The sequence below is a fragment of the Ptychodera flava genome, chromosome 9 (genome assembly GCF_041260155.1).
Source record: "Ptychodera flava strain L36383 chromosome 9, AS_Pfla_20210202, whole genome shotgun sequence".
Classification (NCBI taxonomy): domain Eukaryota; kingdom Metazoa; phylum Hemichordata; class Enteropneusta; family Ptychoderidae; genus Ptychodera; species Ptychodera flava.
In genome coordinates, this window is record NC_091936.1 from 17934856 (window position 1) to 17949986 (window position 15131).

The following is a 15131-nucleotide window of genomic DNA, read 5'->3' on the forward strand; positions in this document are numbered from 1 at the left end:
TTTGCAGCAATGTAAAATGGCTTGGCTGAGAGACAGAATATCGCCAATAATGGTAAATTGTGCGAGAAATGTCTCGTGGTCCCCCCCTGAAAACAGAGATTTTACTTCCTGTGGCCTAATGTTTAACGTTGATGAATCCAGTGATCGAAGTTGATCTTGTATGTAATTTATTCGTCAAGCGGTTGTCAATTATACACAGGCAACAAGGTCAAAGGCAAGAAAGCTAGCTTTAGCTTAGAATATCCCTTTCTTTCGGTAGCAGAGGGTGTCAGTCAAATTTCCCGAGTCCCGTCACGACTCGTTTGAATATACCCTCTTCTTTCGGGACGACCTCGGCAAATATACGTACACAAACACCTGCCTATTACTATATACGTGCACGGAAGTACATTCGTCAGTCTACCCTAACCTTCACAACAAATAGCTGTAACGACACAAGCGCCATGTTTCCCAATCATGACCCGATTGCAATTAATATAGACAACGAATCGCCTTTTCATTTAGTTTTATTATTGTTATTGACATAGTATGAATAATATAAACATTTTATTGACAATCCCGGAAAGGCCCTTACCTTGGCTATCAGTCACAAAATGAAATGAAAATAATAATCTCTTACAAGGTAAACCAACGATAAACTGATAAGATTCTACGGTGATTGTACAGTGCATTCATTATAAGTGATTAGAACCACTTCAGTTTTGAGCAAAAAATTGGCGACAATGTTTGGCTGACGGAAATATCGATGAACTTTCGCCTAATCTTTCCGATTGTGGGCGCGCGTAGCATTGCTGGGAGAAGCGGGCGTTGGCGAAGCTGGATGTGGATTCGCGATACCCCTATCATCGCCTCTGGACTCGTTTGTCGGACTTCTCGCCCTCGACCACGTATCTCAGCAATGCTACCCGCACTCTGTGTCTTCTATTATAACTCCATATGTACAACGATAATCACGTCATCCTTGAGATTATGAACAAACTCGCGACTCAAACATCCGTGGTCAGAAAATATCACTTTGCGCACTCCAATTCGGCCAGGCCATTGTTTTGCATAGTCAAAATCCGTATACAAATTTTACCTATACGTCGATATATCAAGAGATATTATTTATCTAAAGATAACTTTATGTAAATGATTTGAAGTTTGCCTAACAGAAAGCGTTGCGAATATCTTACATCCCCAATAGTTTTAACCATATCTTGCAGTTTGCTAGTAGAGCAAGAATTTTTTTTTAAAAGCGCCGATACGAAAATTTCATACATGCGGTCAAAAACTAAGTAAAATCAACAACCAAATGTACCGAATACTTTTAACTTGTTGGGGGGACAATTTGCATATTTTGCAAAAGTGATGTAGCCACAAACTTTTCTTGAATACAAATTGTCTACGAATATTTTCATCAACATTTATAAAAAAACTTGTATAAAACGCACGTAGTATATACTGGATATTCTGTTGCCATGTTTCAGGGTAAAAGTGCAAAACGGGAACACGCATGCAATTGCTGCTCTAATGCGCTTCTTTGTCTGACCGCGCTTCTCTGTCTAGAACGTCTTCTCTGGTAGCTTTAGCTGAAGCTTTCCCATTTTCTGGAGTGCCTTGGTGGCCTCTGGTTTGACAACTGCCATGTCTATGAATGTCTTGCCTGTCCAATTGATGACGTTGTCAACGATGTCGCTAGTCTTTGCAGCTGATGAGAGAGAAACAGGGAAATGAGTGAGGTGATGATGTGAGAGTAGCTAGGAATCTCCCTTGATGACAAGTAACCCCGTGAAATTTCGTCGCCCTCCACGATGAAAAGAGTGTCCAATCCCAACAACTACCTGGTAACTAAAAACGAAAGCAGTAGTGCTGTCAACCGTAAGCGGCTCTAGCGCTTACACCCAACACATGCGGTATCCTGCAATCAGCCACGCAGTATGGTCTATGGTTAACTATGTGTTTGTGAACTATCACCTCTTCTAGAAAATAAATTCCACTGCAGTTTTGATACAATGCCAAACTGGCTTGGTACTATAACAAACATGTTGGTGGGGACGGTACTTGGTCGTACTTGTTGAACATAAGATCAGGAGATATCACAAAAGTTAATTTCAGCAAATGTACAATGCAACGGTCGACCCAAACCCTTACCACGACGTTTACGGAGGTCACCGAGCGGGTTTTCGTCGCCATCGAAGACGTCATCCATCATTTCGTCCACTTCTTCCATCACCTCGTCAATGTATTCCTCAACCATATCAAGAATCTCCTCTTCCTCGTCCAGCCAGCTGTCGAGCAGGTCTTCGGGCACTTTCTCTAGCCAGTATGTGGGCACGCCCCTGCACAGCAACGGAATGTAGGTCCCCAGACCGCCAAAATGATCAAGTGGGGGAAGGACGACACGGTAAGTTTCGACTAAGGTCTGGAAATGCTGGTCGAAGAAAGCAGGGTCCTGAATAAAGAAATATTATTAACAGCAATATTTAGTATTGCTCTTTACCTTCTAGTTGATGAAACAAAATTCAATCCGTGGGATTCACAACCCTATCCACAGCTCCTTGTCTGTGCCCTATCCTATCATTACACGCTTCTCACCGTTCTTGCGAAGCCCCTTACTGAGAGAACGAGCAATTTCCGATTGTACTTATCCAAAATATTGGTGGAACAACGCCTCGAAATGTGCGATTCTGTCTTACATGCTATTATGCGTTGGGGACGAAAGTACACTTCTAATCGGAAAACAAGCAGCCAACTAGTCTCTATCCCACCCCATCCGGGCCCCCACGTGCACCCCTAAAATCTTGTGCACTTTGACGGCATAGTGGGTCCAGAACAAGGCAAAGCATTTTGAAGAATACTGAAATGATTATAACATGGAGACCGTGTCGCATTGAGCATTTATTTACTCGGGATTTTTTAGATCGAATTCAAAAATTTTGGAATTCATGTTAACCCTAGGCACGTCCATTGCGATATTGCTGAGCAAAACATTTCGTATTTCCGTGCTATTACGTTGACGACAAGAGTGCTAACGTACTTTACACATCGAAACCTCCTCCCTCCTTACCACTACTCACCCTCAGTTTTTCCCAGAATTCCCGTGGGTTCAGGCTTGTTGTCTGGTTCAGTTTCTTCACGTAGCATCTACCGGAGGACCACATCCTGTACGCTGACAGTTGCTAGCAGTGGAGGAAATAAAAACGTGCGCACAGCTTTAATTATCAGGTATCTTCCCTGAGTGTTCGTGGAACTGGTGTTTGGTGTACAGAAAGTGTATGTTTGCTGATGGCTGACTTTTAAGCCGAGGGCGCTGAGAGTGCCGTAGAGTTGAACACACGTATGGTCTATGGAACGCCGTAGCTATCATAAATGCATTTTAAACATATTCTCTTTCCCATTTTCAGAACTTGTATGGCATTTTAGAACATGTTAGGCATTACTCTTACGTCACTCTGCATTGAGATTATCATTTTAGGCATTTGCAATAACATTACTGACATTCAACTGATCGTGTAAGGCATTTCAAACAATGTTATAGGCATTGAAATTATCATTTTAGGCATTCGCAATAACATTACTGACATTCAACTGATCGTGTAAGGCATTTCAAACAATGTTATAGGCATTGAAATTATCATTTGGATTCGCAATAACATTACTGACATTCAACTGATCGTGTAAGCATTTCAAACAATGTTATAGGCATTGAAATTATCATTTTAGGCATTTGCAATAACATTACTGACATTCAACTGATCGTGTAAGGCATTTCAAACAATGTTATAGGCATTGAAATTATCATTTTAGGCATTCGCAATAACATAACTGACATTCAACTGATCGTGTAAGGCATTTCAAACAATGTTATAGGCATTGAAATTATCATTTTAGGCATTCGCAATAACATAACTGACATTCAACTGATCGTGTAAGGCATTTCAAACAATGTTATAGGCATTGAAATTATCATTTTAGGCATTTGCAATAACATTACTGACATTCAACTGATCGTGTAAGGCATTTCAAACAATGTTATAGGCATTGAAATTATCATTTTAGGCATTCGCAATAACATTACTGACATTTAAACGATCGTGTTAGGCATTTCAAACAGTGTTATAGACAATTAAGGTGATTGTTGAAGGCACTCGATTGTTCACTTTCGGCATTTGCAATACTGTTATAGTACTGTGCGGGCGCTGTTCTGTTATTTTAGATTGACCAACCCATTACCATGTCAATGGTAGGCTTGCACAATACAGTCAAAGTCATTCAGCTCATCGTCTTAGGCATTTTCATCATTGTAGAGCCCATTTGTGAGGGCGCTGTTCTCAACTCCGAGTCTGCGCAATAGGTCCGAAACAACAGAGCGCTCCCGCGAATTCCGCGCACTTTTAACCCACTTTTACTGCTATCGTCTCCAACGGGCATTCGCATGATATTGTACGCATTGAGCTCGAACTTTTCGCCATGGCCATGAAACGAATCCTCGAACAAATGTCTCTCAGTACTTTGGCTTCGAATTTTGAAGCTGAGCGAATCGATCCAACGCTTGTTCCATCTATGAGTATTGTTCACTTACATTTGTAACACATCTTGATGTACCATACCATACTCTCTGTTAGTATGTGTCGAGTAAATAAAGATTGATTGATTGATATGAGTGAGGGCCAACTCATGCGACTGGGAGTTTGCACAATGGGTCTCCAGATACGTCTTAAACAGATATCAAGCAGAAACACAGGAAAGTGAAGGTGATCGACGCCGCCGTGTAATAAAGGGAAAGTGGCTTCACACATCAGCCACCTCGTCTTGTATGTGCTTTGGTGTGTTCAGTGTCTGAGTTGTGTTTTGGCTGTTAGTGTGGAAATTAACAAACGAGTCGTTAATTTTAAATAAGCCATGGCGAGACGTGGGCGCAGTCAGATGTGTTCTTGACAGCGGTGACTCTTTTTTATCCCCACGTTTCGAAACCAGAGTGGTCTCTTCCTCAGTCGCCTAAGATATGTGCATATCTTTTTTGTTTTATGTCATGTCGATATTGTTGATCTCCTGTGCTTCTAGCAGTGAAGCCAGAATGCTTATGTTTGGATCGTAATGTGTTCGTTCGTTCATTGACTTGTTTCTAATGCAATGGTTTTTAGCCTTAATCAGTGTGTCGCTTATGTTCGTATTTCTTTGTAAGCGATGATCGGTTGTTTAGGAAATAAATTCTTAATGTTTCGTCCTTTTCTATGTGATCCCAGTTTTCACACTTGTCTTTATGTATGGGCTATATCTTGTTGTGAACACAAGTGTGTTTTTCGTTCTGTTTTTTGTTCGCTGGTGTTGTAATTGCGTAATTCTGGTGGCGAACTTTGTTTGTGATGTAAATTCTAGAGATTTCATCCTGTTTGTAGCCACGTTCAACTAATCTTGCATTGAATGAATTGACTTTAGCACTAAAGTCATTCTCATTGTTGCAAGTTCTGATGTACCTTAGTGTTTCGCCTTTGATCAGGCCTTTAAAGGTAGAGTTTGGATGGCATGATGTTCTATGTAGGAATTGAAACGTAAGCTTATCTGTGGTTTTCGTGTGTGTTCTTATGTCCAGTATTTTCTCACTGTTATGTCGTTGACCTTTGTATACCACAAGATCGAGATCGAGATACCACAAGATGTCCCTCAAAAGTATCAATTACGTCCCCAAGGTTATGAGAGGCAAGAATCTCCGCCATCGTCTTCATTTTGAATAGATATTAGTATCAGTTCAGTTCTAGGTCAGTACAGTGAGCTTACACTTGCTGTGAAAGCAATGCAGTGTTGGAAAATCATTTATATTCTTTTCATGTGACTTACATGTGGTGATTCCTGTCTGAGAGTCACAAAATAAAGTGTCAACCATGTGAAAGCCTAAAAGAAGATATTTCATACGTTTTTGTTAGTTGATCTGATCATTTTTCGCGAATGACTCATTTGGGTTCAGAGGTCACTCGGAAAATAGAATCATTTGAGGTTAGAGGTCATCCCTCCTTGAAAAAAAGATACTTCAACGGAATGTTAAAAATACCAACCATGATGTCATACTTGTATGCAAAGCTATTGCCAAGGCCTGTATTGCTAATGCCTAAGATAAATGGCGAAGTGTCTATAGTAACTTTTACATTATTACAAATACCTGTCATAATAGATGAAACGCCTTAAAAATCTCGCTGATTCTTAAAATCATTACTTACATGACTCCAACGTTTGTAAAGTGGTAAAATAATTAATTAAAAGCCTATCAAATTGTTAAATGTTCGTAAAATGACCAAATAAATGCCTAAAAATCAGTCACAAGGATATAACAGTAATAAAAATGCTTACAATTTAAAAAAAATGGTTATATATCAGTGTTTGAAATGCCTAAATAACAAACTGAATGCATTTAACAGTAAACTAAATTTTCTGTAACATTTATGAAAATGCCAATATAAATAACTGAATGCCTACAAAGCTATTGTGAATGCCTATCATGATTAACTAAATGCAAATGATGTTGCTTAAAATGCCAAACATAATCAACTAAATGCGAATGATGCTTTTGCAAATGTCTTAACATGATTAACTGAATGCGAATAATGCCATTGCAAATGCCTTACATGACCATCTCAATGCTTAATGCCGTAAGAGTAATGCCTAGCATATGATTAACTGGATGCGTACAAATGTATTGCAAATGCCTAACATGATTTATTGAATTCCAATAACGTTATGTAAATGTCAAAATGTTCATCTCAATGCATAGTGACGTGGGAGTAATGTCTAGCATATTATGAAAATGCGAATCATGTTCTGAAATTGGAAAAGATAATATGCTTAAAATGCATTTATGACAGCTACGGCGTTCCATATATGGTGTATGTTGCGCAGAGTTTGAGTGTAAATATGCTTCATCTGTGAACTTGTATTTCTTTCTGCCTGCACATCATGGCAGTTTCAATATTTCTTGTTATGTACGTGTTTTCCTTCAAGTTGATAAAAATCAGACATATGTACGTGAGCGCATTTGTCAGTATGGTCGCGCTCTACCTTGCGATTGACTTACGCCCAGTGGACCCAAGCACAGAGCCGCACTACATCAAAGGTCCCAGGGTGCACAGGCATATATTCAACGTCCACGATCGTGTTGTCAACTTACCACATTGATGTTGTAGTCGTGCATGATGGTGATGCGTTCACACTGATCATTTTCAGGCTGTTCAATTCTCTCGTACAGCTTCTCGGGGTCAATGTCCAACTCTTCTTTCATGTCGTGTTCTTCAGAGTTTTCGCTGCTCTGCGAAATGAAATACCGAACAATCATCCACTATAGCACGCACATCTCGGTACTGATATCAGAATTCTCATACAAATCATACAATTCTTCGTTGTTCTCTAGTTTGTTTTGACTCTTTTAGAAACTTTTGGAGGACATTGCCTTTCCATCATCTTGGTTTAAAAAAAATAAAATATTGTGTTTATAGAGCTCACGCAGAGAATGACGGCCATTTTGAATTCAAACATCGGCAACTGTAAGTTGCTTCGCTGGTCGAAAAGAATTTGGAGGGAAGCTCTTTCTGCAATTGAAAGCTTTTGAACTATCACTGTCGAGGTACAAGCCAATGTTTTTGTCCCGATGGACAGTTATTGCGACCAAAACGCTACCCGAAGGTATATTTCTCTACAATATTTTGGCTGGTGTGGACATGTGAACAGAGTTCCCTAGCAAAGCAAAACTGTGTCTCGTGGTACAGTAATTCATGTGAAATGACTGGTTGGGCATTTTTAGGTATTATAGGTCGTTGATATCATCATCACCGCACACGCACCAACGAAATCATTATCATCGGCATCATCATCATCATCATCGTTGTCAATGTAATATTAACGCCTGCCGTCTATACGAAGACTCGGATGCTTTCGACACTGTCCTACTTGATTAACGCTATCATGACTCCCCTTCCCCTGGTCAAAACACTGTAAAAACTGAACAAAGGTTCTCGCACTTACCGACGATCCACGATGTCCTCCTCGGTGGGGCTCGCGATACTTAAGGCCACACTTGAAAGTCTTCAGCGAAAGAAAAATAGTAGAAAACAGTATAATCAGTCTTTTTATGCATGGGCAAATTTCACAGCAAACGACATAGCGGCGAAATGGGAACGAGACTGACAAGCAGTGCTACTCACATTTCCCCCGTAGTGTTGGAGCAGCAGCCAGCCGCCAACGGCCAACGCTGCCAACACCAAGAGGATGAAGGTCACGGTCAGGCAACAGCGACGCCCTTTGCTCGGTCTCTGCTGGCGTGGCGGTGGAGCCGTGGGTTGAGTTGTTACTTCTGCTAGGTCAACAGTCTAAAGGAGGGAAAACACCAGAAATGTTGGGAATATGCAAAGGTGATTTTATGTTCAAAAGTTTGTGTCAAAGATTTTATCGTAGTATACATGCCCAGCTAGGCCGATAGATTTTGTCGGGCCAGATATACAAATTTTATTTTCACTGAGTATTCACTATGCAAATACTTGACACCTTGATTGAGTTTTCTCCATTTGTCTGTCTTGTCTCTGAAATAATCCCTAAACAACAAATACCTGGTATGATTTCTTCTTCTAGCATAGGCCGGACATTATCTACCCACAGCTTACTCATGTACACATACACGAGATCCGTATATGCTTGCAGTATGTGGTGTGTGAATAACTTTTGATATTATTGTTTCGTTAGTTCTGTTTGTGGAACATAGTTTGTTGTTCAACTCAAGAAGGATGTCCAAATGCCTAGTGTTCAGCTCCTCAACACTGTCTGTGGGTTTGCAGTGTCCAACGACAACAACTAAGTTTTAGACCGAACTAGAATTCATTTGTCAATATAAAACACTTCGTATTGTACAACATGCGTTCAGATGTCAACACTGATGCTTTGTTTCGATATCAGCTGTAGAACTAGAACAAGTACTTGTTTTCTTGGACACAAATAATCATCAAAATATTGAAACTGACAACTATTGTCCCGCTATGAACCTTTACGGTTTCATATTTATGTTAAAAGATAATGAAAACAAAATGGCAAATCAAGTGTGTTGGCGCAAAGCGAACCACTTGGGCGAGCGAATCTGAGAGGACGTGTGTTTGTTCGGCCGGTGGCAGCTCACTACCCGCAAGCTAAACTATTCGAAAGAAGGGGTCACCGGCTAAGCATAATTTTATCCCAACTACAGGCAGCCTTCCCCTCTACTGTATATGTCATAACGTTCACGGACGACCGGTTCTGGCCTATATTTGAAAGTAAAGTCGCTTTGGTAATGGGACGAGCTTTTGCGGCGCAAATTGGCGACAAAACGTTCGGCAAGTGTCCGTAAAGTTCATGACTGTTTGTTGCCCCTAAGAAATTTACACATTGTGTCAGCGCATAAAATCTTATAGTGACAAAAATAGACCATGTTTGATGTCATCTATATTATATAAGTGTACATGAAGTAAAATGTATGAAGAGCGCCCTCGTTTCGCAATCGGCAAAAGGATGAAATATGCGGAAGTAATTTTATTACTTTTGTGCCCAACACAGGTTTTAAACAAATGGTGACCACATGTTTATGTTTTAGCCGTCTGAATGTATGGGCTATTCGCGTGGACATTTTAACAATTGCTCCGTATATCGACAAAATCTATCTTCCTCAGTTCCCTGAGGGATGTTAAAGGACCTATAAGCTGTAACTTGTGGTGATTTTTCCAGTATTTTTGTGAAGTGGCTATTGCATGTTCGAGTGCTACCATAAAGCATACCGAACCACACTCTATTTAGCTTGTCAATACACAGTCTATGCATTCATGTTGTTTCCACTGAATAATAGTCCGGACCGGAATTCACTCGTCATCAATAACAATGCACTTTACGCATGTACAGACTTAGATAACAAGCACAACTGTGTGTATGTAAACATGCCTTGCGGTACAAGAAACTATGGTCGAAATTCAAATAAAATGAAAAAATAAAATTTGCAGCGACTGGTCCTGGAAATTGAAAAATGTTTACTCAAACTTTCTGTAAGAAAACTTTAAACATTCCCTTTCAAAATCAAGAACCAAAATCAGGGTCACCGTGCAAACTTTGGTACGACTGAAACAAAATACTCAATATCTACCTATTTTTGAAATTCAAAATGGCCGCCATCCCTGTGTTTAGTCGAAGGGGTCAAGTTAAATTTTTGATTTTCACAAAAAATAAGCCGGTAAAAACTTTTCTTATTCAATAAGCTGGAAAAAGTGACCCTACAAGTGTTAGATCTAAAGAATTTTGTTACAGTTTGAGAGTCCGAATGTCTGTCCCCGCGAGGCGCATTTCACAGTTCAACTTCGGAACAAGCCAATTGAAGTTCACTGTCAATGATCACATGAGAACCGACATTTGGATTTGAATTCCCTCCTGGCAGGACATGAAAGATTTATTGGCCACGGCGAATGATCTATGGTATTCAAACAAATTGCAATGCATTACAAAGCTGAAGTAAATACAGCACCACGGTGACAGGAAAACTTTTCCAGTTTAAAAATAAAATTCATTTACATTGATCGAATTCTTCCTAAAGGCAAACCAGCTTTGTTTTCGGTGCTTTGTGATTTTTCACAAAGATCATAGTCACGTCACACAATGGCGTACTACCGCCAGACGACGTATTTTGGAGAGCCTTTCTTTTGCCGTGGCGTGTTCCGCGCTGAGGTGCCTGTACATAGCAACTGTGGCACAAGGCTAGCTCCCGACAAAAGCCTATTTGTGTGTCTGAATAGTGGGAAACTGCCTGAAGCTTTTCAATATGTTAGTGCGCATGCGCAAAGTAAAATATACCGTGTGGCTATCACTCAGCCGATTTTGGACAATACATTTTCACCACAGGAAGAGAATTGACTAAAACATTATCTATACAAATTTGATCATCATTTTGACAAATCTAAATGGTGCGCATGCGCAAAGTAAAATACACCGTGTGGCTATCACTCAGCCGATTTTGGACAATACATTTTCACTACAGGAAGAGAATTGACTAAAAATATTATATATGCAAATGTGATCGTCATTTTGACAAATCTGAATGAACTCACTCCACAGTAATGAACCAAGTTTAAAAGCTATCAGCTAAACAGTTTCTGAGAAAGGAAGTTTTGAGGCAGACAGATATATACATATACACAAAAAGATTTTTATCTATGTAAATATGTTTATCTAATTATAGGAGCTAGTAAAAATGAAAACTGATCATAAGATAATAACACGTATAGGGCAATGCGAGTGCAACCACCTGTGAAAATGAGCCACTTCAAGTGCACGTGTTGTGCACACATATCACTTATTACAAGTAAATTAGCCTTGTAAAGGTAATTGCTCCGAGGCATTAAAGGTGCCCTTCCAAATCCCCGGTTCTCGCTTTATTGGATGTGTGAAGGTCTCGTTGACACTATGTCAGCATGTTGTTCTAAATTGAAATGTATATTAAATAGATATCCCGTGAAGGTGAATTTGACACGACAGTAGGAGCGTCAATATCAAGCATAGACAGCGCTCCATTGTCTATGATTGAAGGGCAATTGATGTTGATATACGTCTAGCACGTCAAAATAGCTGGTTACACACAATGAGCGTATATTACTAAATCCCCGACTCCATTGAAGAAAATTAAAGCATGTAATCACGAGGCTGTTCGCCAGATGTCACCGGAGTAGAAAACGTGCCATTAAAGAATAGGAAATGAGAAACTGCCTAATGAGACATGAAAGCTGCTTCGCTTCGTTCGATGCCGACTATTGGATCGTTTTTCATCGATCATTTAATTTTATACAATAAAACTATTCCACCAGGCCACATAAAACAGCGCGTTCCCGGTTACCCGACCAAACCATTTAAAACCTAACAACATTAACCTATTTGTCGCATTTACAAATCACACGTGTAGCCAAATTCGCGGGTGTGATGGGTCTCATCTACAGACAAAACAAAACAAAATAAAAAAATTTCGAAACAGCCTATAAACTGACACACTTCCTAGAGGCATTTGAACGGAAGCACATGAATTTTGCGGGGGGGGGGGGCTGATCTCAATTTCTCATGAACAAGATGAGTGTTTTCGGTGACACAAACGTCAAACCCGACGTGGGTAAAACCCGTCTACATATTTAACATGATTTCGCGAACTTCGAGTTTTCAACGTCATGAAAGTGAGAAAACTTAAATATCTTCCTGGCTCATAAAGAAAATTGTTGGTACTTTGGGTGGGGAAGTGTTTAATTTTACGCATATGGCACGGCCGCTGGCGTCTACCAAATTGAATCTAAATATAGAATTCTTTTATTCATGACAAATATTAATTGATATTGACTCGGCTATTATATTTCCGTGGGTCACGTTTTCCCCTAACTGAAAGTACAACAAGAACTCCGATACGCCATGTTGCCATTTCTCGTCAGTTGACAAGGTCGGATTGCGGCATGCCCCACCCCTCCTCCCGCCCCACCACCACCCCCCACCTCTTTATCGGTGTCTCCAGATTTCGTGATGATTAATTAATTTAGTGATTTGGCTTGCCGTATTTTACTTTACACTACATATCTGAACGGGTACATGGTATTTGAACGCATGGATTGGCTTGATCGACCGAGTCGGACTCGGGGATGACGCAGCATTACACGCACAGCAAGTCAAGCGGTTCTGTTGACATTGTGCCGTGATGTCATAGTTTCTGCACGGTCCGCGCAGCGTCCTGCGTAACATTAGATTCGATTACTTTCATCGTCTGCAAACACGAGTTCCGTGTTAATTACGGCCTAAAATAGAACCTTCCTCATATTCTCCATACGAGCTTAACTTCACTGAATACAAAGTTCGATGAAAAGCTCGAACGTGTCATCCTTCGGTGATTTGTAAGGAAAACGGAAGAGGAATTGGGTTTATGACAGAAATAGGCTGCAGTTCCTCTGATCCTACTGACTCAACTTGGCAATGACGAAAGGGCCTTTCTTCTATTACTTCACTGAAACAGCGAACTTTTTTCAAATGGCATTGATCGTTCTATTTCCTCTGAACGTGCTCTGAAAGGGCATCTATTCAAGATTTCAGAGGAAATAAAAAGTGCCCAACAGTGGCTGTAATACTCCGATAAGGTCGATAGATACACCGCTTGTCGCGAGCCTCAAGGTACACGGTCAGGGGACAAAATGGCAACTCTGGGTCTGGCTGTGAGCATTACGCTTAATTCTTGAATGCATTCTGCCATGTTCGCAATCACGAAATTCACGTAAAAAGTATGGAAGTACATAAACAGCCACTGCTCTCGAGTCATTTTCCATTTGTTTGCGGACGGAAGTTAAGGATTGAATCGGAATATATGAAGAGCAAATTTTCATAAACATTTGCCCTGGTGCGAAAGGTCTGCACCATTATTTACACACTACCACACAAATGTAAAGTAAACAAAAATTCCGATGGACTGGAATTTCCCTGGAGTACGGTTTTAGATCGGAGCTCATAGGAGTGTAGATTTGTTTATGACCTGTAGAGCGCGTAATGAGCCCGCACAGCATAGACTTCACGCGTGATAAACTATAGACAAAAGAATAAAATTGGCAGGGTTGAAAGTGTGCGTGTAATTCTGTCTTTAGTCCAGCAGATGTTATTTCATACCTGCTCATTCTCGTTCTGAACTGTATTAAGTGATATCAGATATGTGAGTATGACGAAGTTACCAATTCATAAACTAACGCACTGCTTTTGTTTTGGAAGGTACCCTGAATAATTTAACATGTAATTTATACGACACAGACTGAGCGAGACGTGTACCAGTATACATTACGTGTGCGGCTACAGCTGTCCCAAGGTCCTCGGTCGTCCCTGCGCATACATTACCCTGTACGAGTTATGGACTTGCCGCACTTTCTCTTCGGGCAAAAAAATTGTCATTGAGCCTTTACATAGGGCGTTACACTTTCTCTGTTCTCTGTTTGGGTTGCGTAACTTGTAGTGTTGTTGTTATAAAATTGTGTCTGTACGGAAACGGGTGCTGGTCACCGACTGGGCCTCCAGGAGCCGTGTACCGACCATAACGCACAGCCATGTATACTGTTTCAACAACAGGAATGATAGACTGTGAAATTCTTTACACTGTATAAAGTATGATTTGAGACACGGTCCCTCCAAAGCATTTGAGAGCACAGCATAAGTGCCTGCGGAACTTGTTATTATGAGGGTATTATTTATGACCTAGGTCACGTTGTCAACAGCAGAGTACGTCCGTTGATCGCAAACAAAGGCAGACAAATGGCGTAGCAAACTGACCTCTGGTTTTAATACTGCGAGGTGCAGCAGCTTGGTAAAAACGCCACAAACAACCGATTTTCTAAGGCACCACAATCCCTATAATGCCTTCGATTATCCTGCTCTGACGTGGTACGTGATGTCCAGGAAATAAGCCGTGCATATCTGCATCCGCCCCGTGCATGGACGGCCGCTCGATGGCCATTCGACCCAGTGCTATGAAAGCAACCCAATAGTTCACTTACCACAATTGGAGGCAACTCGACCTCTTTCGCCTTCTTCAAATCCTCGTCCTTCTTACCATTATCTGGTGGTATTGAAGTTGGTTTCACCATTTTTCACTTTGTGTTTGTTAAGGCACGACACAAGTTTCCCTGACACAGTGATACACGAAACCACAGCTAGGGCCTACTTATAGTCTATGACGTACACGACTTTCATCTTATGTAAAGGAGGGTGATTCCATTATAATGACGGGTAATCGCTAGCCACAGTTCCAACGAAAGGGTGAACACGTAGTGGTGGTATGGAAACCACTAGTGCTTTGTCTTTTTTTCAATTGTGTTGACGGTATACGGCATAAGAGTTATGTGAAGAACTGTGTACATGCGGTTTTCCTTTATTGATTTTGATAATAGAATATGGCAAAATCGTATGGTTGCTAACGTGGATTTACCGGTGAGGTGACCAAAAATCATGGGGGGGGGGTTAGAGGAGAATCTTGAAAAAGGGAGAGTGCGTGATGGGGTTATTGGTTGGAGTATAGAGAGTAGAGCACAGGGGCAGAGGGGGCACTATGTAGGGTTGGAGGAACATGCTCAGTTCGTACTTGGCCACTTTTCGACATCTTC

General features: G+C 40.8%; 1 protein-coding gene across 1 annotated transcript; it reads right to left on the reverse strand.

Moving 5' to 3' along the window:
• Window positions 1-488: 488 nt before the first annotated feature.
• LOC139140208 (integral membrane protein 2C-like) lies at window positions 489-14732 on the reverse strand. Its single transcript, XM_070709297.1, has 7 exons — window positions 14526-14732; window positions 8172-8336; window positions 7993-8052; window positions 7142-7279; window positions 3060-3161; window positions 2134-2434; window positions 489-1690 (listed from the first exon to the last, which is right to left on the reverse strand). The coding sequence occupies exons 1-7, from the start codon at window positions 14613-14615 to the stop codon at window positions 1545-1547; spliced, it is 1002 nt and encodes a 333-aa protein (XP_070565398.1). The 5' UTR covers window positions 14616-14732; the 3' UTR covers window positions 489-1544.
• Between the last annotated feature and the right edge of the window lie 399 nt (window positions 14733-15131).

Coding starts and splice junctions, on each gene's coding strand:
- LOC139140208 (XM_070709297.1), bottom strand. CDS start 14,615: ATGGTGAAACCAACTTCAATACCACCAGATAATGGTAAGAAGGACGAG. Junction 8,337..14,525: donor TCGAGTTGCCTCCAATTGTG/GTAAGTGAACTA, acceptor TCCCTCCTTTAG/ACTGTTGACCTAGCAGAAGT. Junction 7,280..7,992: donor GAGGACATCGTGGATCGTCG/GTAAGTGCGAGA, acceptor TTCATTTCGCAG/AGCAGCGAAAACTCTGAAGA.